At 45.2% G+C, this 6,000-nt stretch overlaps 1 protein-coding gene across 1 annotated transcript in view; it reads right to left on the bottom strand.

Annotated features, from left to right (window-relative positions):
* Positions 1-321: 321 nt before the first annotated feature.
* Positions 322-6,000, bottom strand: part of KIAA0232 (KIAA0232 ortholog) — a 101,190-nt gene continuing 95,511 nt past the window's right edge. The window contains exons 7-9 of the mRNA XM_065404853.1: positions 1,649-1,757; positions 1,159-1,256; positions 322-501 (exon numbers count right to left, since the gene is read on the bottom strand). Coding sequence (XP_065260925.1) covers positions 322-501; positions 1,159-1,256; positions 1,649-1,757 — 387 coding nt within the window. The remainder of the gene's footprint in view (positions 502-1,158; positions 1,257-1,648; positions 1,758-6,000) is intronic.

The following is a 6,000-nucleotide window of genomic DNA, read 5'->3' as shown; positions in this document are numbered from 1 at the left end:
TACGAATGACAATAACTGCAGTTAAGATGCAAAAAAGCAGTGGTACCACTAAGACAAGCACATGCACATCCATTCTTGATTTGACAACACAATCTAGTCTAGTTCAAATAGCCAAGAATTTAACAGTTTGGAGAAAGTAAAATATTCAACAGGACAGTTATGTCCCTAACTATAAAATAAGCAAGAAGAGAAAGATAAATACATATCTGAATCCGTTAACTGAAGAGGAAACGCAAGTTGTTGTTTTAGAGCTACAGACCCTCAGGAAGGACAGTTTTCCATCTCATGTTACTTTTAAATCATTTGTTGTATTCTGGAGTTTTATAGGTGAGTTCGAGAAAAAAGCTCCTCCTCACAAGGATCAGCCCATTCACTTCCACCTTCTGAAGCTGTCTCTTCAGAGCTGGAGCTATCACTGGAGTATATTTTCTTCCTGAAGCCATTTGGTTTTGCTCCAGAATTTCTACCATCTGTACACCTTGCTTCATGAACAGAAGAAACCTAAGGATTTAAATTGACAGTTTATTTGGTACAGTGGAAAACAGAACATATTTGTCTATTTATAAGCTGGCAGATTTTATAATGATTTATTTTTTGGGTTGGGGCAAGATGCCACAGTAATTCAGAGTTACAGTTCTCACTTCCCCTCTCTAACTTAGACATGAATAGCGAGGGTTGGGCTGTGATGACAAGTCCACATTCAGGACAGCATTTTTTTCACCCATCCTTTCGTTCAAAGTCTTCCATTTCTGACTCTCTTGCCAATTTCTGAACCACATTTGTAATTCTGAGTACATTACTATCACTGCTAACTGCAGAGTAACTCTCCAAGTCATTCCCAAATCTTAACAACTGGCTCTATGTGGTTTACAGGAGCACATTATCCCACCCTAGTTACTGAAAGTAAGCTCTGTGAAGAAAAAATACAGCACTCTTCCAGCACATCTGACCAATCAATTCACAGTCATCCCAGAGGGCTTACATTCCATCCTCTTGGCCAAAAGACAGGTAAGTATGGTGAGGGGTTTGCGAAAAATGCGAGGACAAGAAAGTGGCTTCAAAATGAAAACGTGGAGAAAATCAGAATTTGTAGTCTGGAATGTAACTGGGGCCAGCCACAAAGACTGTGATGACAGAGGATAAAAATAAATCACTCACCATATTAAAATCTAAAAGATGTTCTTCATTGTTGGGAACTTCCTTTACATCTGGGTATTCTCCTACACCATTCTCTCCCTTGGCATTTGTGTAACATTCTTGAGGTGTTTTTGTTTCAGAGTGGAGGAGACAAAAAAAGAAGAGGAAAATCTCATTAAGAAACAAGGTTATCTACATTTCACTAAAATGTAGAACATCTAATACGTTTTCTTCAGATTTATCTTAGGGTAAATTAGGTCGATTTTATAGAAGTTGATTTTTAGAAATCCATTTTATACAGTCGATTGCGTATGTCCACACTAAGCGCATTAAGTCGGTGGAGTGCGTCCTCACTATCGTGGCTAGCATCGACTTACGCAGCGGTGCTCTGCGGTGCATCCCACAGTTCCCGCAGTCTGGGAATTTTATATATAGCTGGTAGTTCTATTTCTGGTCATCTGTAAAGTAAGCAATTTTAATACAGTTAGTTCAATAACGGATGTCTTCTTACCATCACACTGTGATGCAGGAAAGAGGGGAGAATAGAGTGCCTTTTCCCACCAGGACTTCTTTTCCTGGCTGCCACTCGTTGTTTGCAGATCAGCGTTCAATATAGGAAACTGTTTAGACAATAATCATACATTAGTATCCCATAAATAACAATGCACTCTGACACCCAAGGGCAAAGGGTCTCTCTTGAAAACAATCTGGCAAGCCATGGAAATAACATGGTACAATTTCTAATTATACTGGAAAAGGGCTCTTAGGGTACATTTACACTACAGCACTTACAGTGCTTGTGGTGGAGATGCGCTAAGCCCACAGGAGACAGCTCTTCTGGTGGCTTAATAACTCCTGCCTCTGAGAGATGGTAACTATGTCAGTGGGAGAAGCTCTGTTACAGACATACCACTGTCTACACAGGTAATTGATGTCACTCAGTTGTGTGGATTATTCACACCCCTGAGCGATGCAAGTTATACCCAAGTAACCTGTAGTGTTGACAAGATCTTAGCCTCCTAATGTTTGCGCTCTAATAGCATCTGAAAGTGGATGTAGCAATAGTGCTATCAATTGGATACACTGAAGGAAATCTAGATTGTTAAGGAGTTAATTAGTAACAGTTTGGTTATAAAACAATTACTCCATCTTTCTTTTTAAAAAAATCAGTTATATCATGTTTTAAAAAATCTTGATCCATTACTAAAATGTCACAAATTTTATTTTTGAATTCTAATGCTTCATTTATGTTTGTCACAGACTAGTTCCTGCAACACAAATGCACATGACCGAGATACTGAAAGCTTGCCACAATAGGCATGACTGTGCAATTCTGTAATCAGATTTGTGGTAACAGCATTTGTATTTTGTGCCAGCTTGTGAATCTTATGTAATGCCTTTTAAAGAAGTTAGCCTGTGTGTTTTTTATACGAGCCATATTGCAAACCTCAACACTGGCTCAATGTCCAGCTTCCGCTTTTATATAAAGCTGAAGATGATAAAATAGGGAAAAAAATCACTAACATGAACAAGTTGCTCTGTTCATCCTTTAGCTGAAAAAAGGTAATAACAATAAGTGGTAATTACAAATTTGGAGCCTAATCCTGATCCTGAAAAAAGCAGTTACCTACCTCTCCTAACTGTTGTTCTTCGAGATGTGTTGCTCATGTCCATTCCATGTCAGGTGTCTGTGCTCGCCACATGCACCGGTGCCAGAAGTTTTCCCCACCGTGGTATCCGAAGGGCCGGCTCTTGCGCCCTCTGGAGTCACACACATATGTGCCGATATAAGGGGCCCTTCAGTTCTCTCCTTCAGTTCCTTGTCAGAATTCCGACGAAGGGGAAGGAGGGTGGGTCAAGGAAAGGATATGAGCAACACATCTCAAAGAACAGTTACAAGATGTAGGTAACCATTTTTTCTTCTTCAAGTGCTTGCACATGTCCAGTCCACGTCAGGTGACTCGCAAGCAGTGCCTCTGGAGGTGAGCCAGGAATTCATGGATGGGTCAATTGTAACACCACTCTGCTGAAGCCAGAGTCATCTCAGGCCTTTTGAGTGATGGCAGTGGGTCGTGAAAGTATGGACAGCTGACCATGTTGCAGCCTTGCAGATGTCCTGGATTGGAACATGAGCCAGGAATGCTGCTGACGAAGCCTCTGCTCTTGTTGAATGAGCTATCATTATTGGCGAAGGTGTGACCTTTGCCTGCTCATGAGTGGTGATCCAGGACAAAATCCTCTGAGATGACACTAGGAGTCCCTTCATCCTGTCAGCCTCTGCAATGAAAAGCTGAGATGAGCTACAGAAGGGCTTGGTTCGCTCAAGGTAGAAAGCCAGGGCATGTCCGAGATCCAGAGCGTGCAGATGCCTCTCCTCGGAGTTCTATGGCTTTGGGAAGAACACTGGCAGGAGGATATCCCGATTGACATGAAACTGCAATACTACCTTTGGCATGAAGGCTGGGTGGAGGCGCAGCTGAACCATGTCCTTACAGAACATTGTGTAAGGGGGTTCTGAGGTTAAAGACTTGATCTCAGAGACCCATCTCACAGAAGTGATTGCTACAAGGAAAGCGACCTTCCACAATAGATCCAGAAGTGAGCAGGATGCCAATGGCTCGAAAGGAGGCCCAGTGAGCCTAGATAGCACTAAACTGAGGTCTCATGGGGGGGGGGGGGGGACCAGGTCATGGACCAGTGGAATCTTTCCAGACCCTTGAGAAATCTGATTGTCATTGCATGCAAGAAGACTGATCTGCTCTGGATGTGAGAGTGGAAGGCTGATATGGCTGCCAGGTGTACCCTGATTGATGAGAGTGCCAAACCTTGGTGCTTTAGATGGAACAGATATTCTAGGATGGATTGTAAAGATGACTGAAATGGAGAGAGGTTCCATTCAGACACCCAGCAGGTGAAGCACTTCCACTTAGCTAGGTAAGTAGCCCTGGTAGAGGGTTTTCTGCTTTCTAAAAACACGTTGGACCTGTCTGGAGCAAGCCTGCTCCTCAAGGCTTAGCCATGCAGCATCCATGCTGTCAGGTGCAGAGAGGCAAGGTTCAGATGCAGCAGTGGTCCGTGGTCCTGCGAGAGCAGGTCTGGAAGCGTCCACAAGCATGCCAAGCCAGTGTTGGTGAGGCAATGCCGGAGCTATCATGATGACTTATGGCCCTGTCCCTCTTGATCTTCGTAAGAACCTTGTTGATGAGAAGCATTGGTGGAAAGGCATACATCAGGTTGCATACCCGTAACAGGAGAAAGGGATGTGAAAGAGCCCTTGTTGAGGCTAGGCAGAGAACAAAACCAATGACATTTTCTGTTTTGTTTGGTAGTGAATAGGTCCACCTAGGGAGTTCCCCACTTCTGGAAGATGTTCCAGTGACATCCAGGTTGAGGGACCACTCGTGGCATGAGGAGGACCACCAGCTGAGGCAACCTGCTAAAGTGTTCAAGACCCCCAGGAGATGCGAGGCTTCTAGATGGATATCATGTTGGATACAGAACTAAGGGCTTCTTGGCAAAGAGCTGATGACTGTGCTCCCCCCCTTGCTTGTTGACATAGAACATCGATGCTGTGTTGTCCACCAGTAGCTGCACTACTTTGCCTGATAGTTGAGGAAAGAACACTTCACAAGCCAGACGGGTGGCTCTGACTTCCCTCATGTTGATATGTAACAACAGCTCCTCTTAAGGCCACAGGCCCTGGGTCCTGAGTGTACTGAGGTGGGCTGCCCACCACAAGTCCAAAGCATCCGACACCAGGGACATGGGGTTGCAAATGGAACCCCTTCTGTCACATGGTGTGGGTTCGACCACCATGCTAGGGAGGTAAGAATTTGCGGTGGTATGGTGAGGACCATGTCCAAGTGATGTTTGGCTGCAGAGTAGACCAATGCCAACCACATCTGTAGGGGTGGGGTCTAAGACGTAGCCTTGCATGCTGTATTACATAGGTGCACCCTGCCATGTGCCCTAGCAGTCTGAGGCATACTTTGGCTGTGGTGAGTCGTGACTCGGACAATCAGATTTGACATCGTCAAGAATCTGGCTTCTGGTAGGAAAGCTCTGGCTTGGGTAGAGTCAAGGACTCCTTCAATAAACTCCATTCTTTGTACTGGCGGTGCTTGTAGCCCTTGTCCTCCTTTCTATAGGGCTTAGCCCTGGCCTGGCCCCTGAACCTCTGAGGCTATTGAGGCCTGAAATGCTTCCTTGAGGCTGTGGGAGTGTAAAGGCCAGGGAGCATAGTGTGGCCCTAGAATCTTTTAGTCCGTGCAGCCTGCTGTCAGTTTGTTCTGAAAACACAGCCGATCCATCTAAGGCGAAGTCCTGGATGGATTGCTGGACCTCCACGGACAGGCCAAATGACTGCAGCCACGATGCCCGTCTCATGGATACAGCCGATGCCCTTGTTCCAGCTGCTTAGTCGGCAGCATCCAAGTCTGCCTGGAGGGAGGCCCTGGCTACAGTCTTTCCCTTGTCAAGTATGGCCAAGAACTCCTGTTTGGACTCCTGCGGCAGAGAGTCAGCAAACTTGGCCATAAAGTGCCACACACTGTAATCATATCGCCCCAGCAAAGCTTGGTGGTTCAATATGCGCAGTTTCCAGGCTGGCAGTCAAATAAACTTTTCTGCCAAAAAGATGTGGCCTCTTTGACTCCTTTTTTTGGGGGTCGAACTGGTCTGACCTTGTCTCTCTCTCTCATTGGCTGCTGTGACTACTAAGGACTGAGGTGAGGGATGAGAGTACAGATATTCAAAGCCATTGGCAGGGCATAGTACTTTCTCTCTGTGTGCTTAGAAATAGGGGGCAGAGAGGATGGGGTCTACCATAAGGTCTTGACAAGTTTCACGACCGCCTTGTGGACA

The sequence above is a fragment of the Emys orbicularis genome, chromosome 5 (assembly GCF_028017835.1).
Source record: "Emys orbicularis isolate rEmyOrb1 chromosome 5, rEmyOrb1.hap1, whole genome shotgun sequence".
Lineage (NCBI taxonomy): Eukaryota > Metazoa > Chordata > Testudines > Emydidae > Emys > Emys orbicularis.
This window is presented reverse-complemented; position numbering and strand designations above follow the sequence as displayed.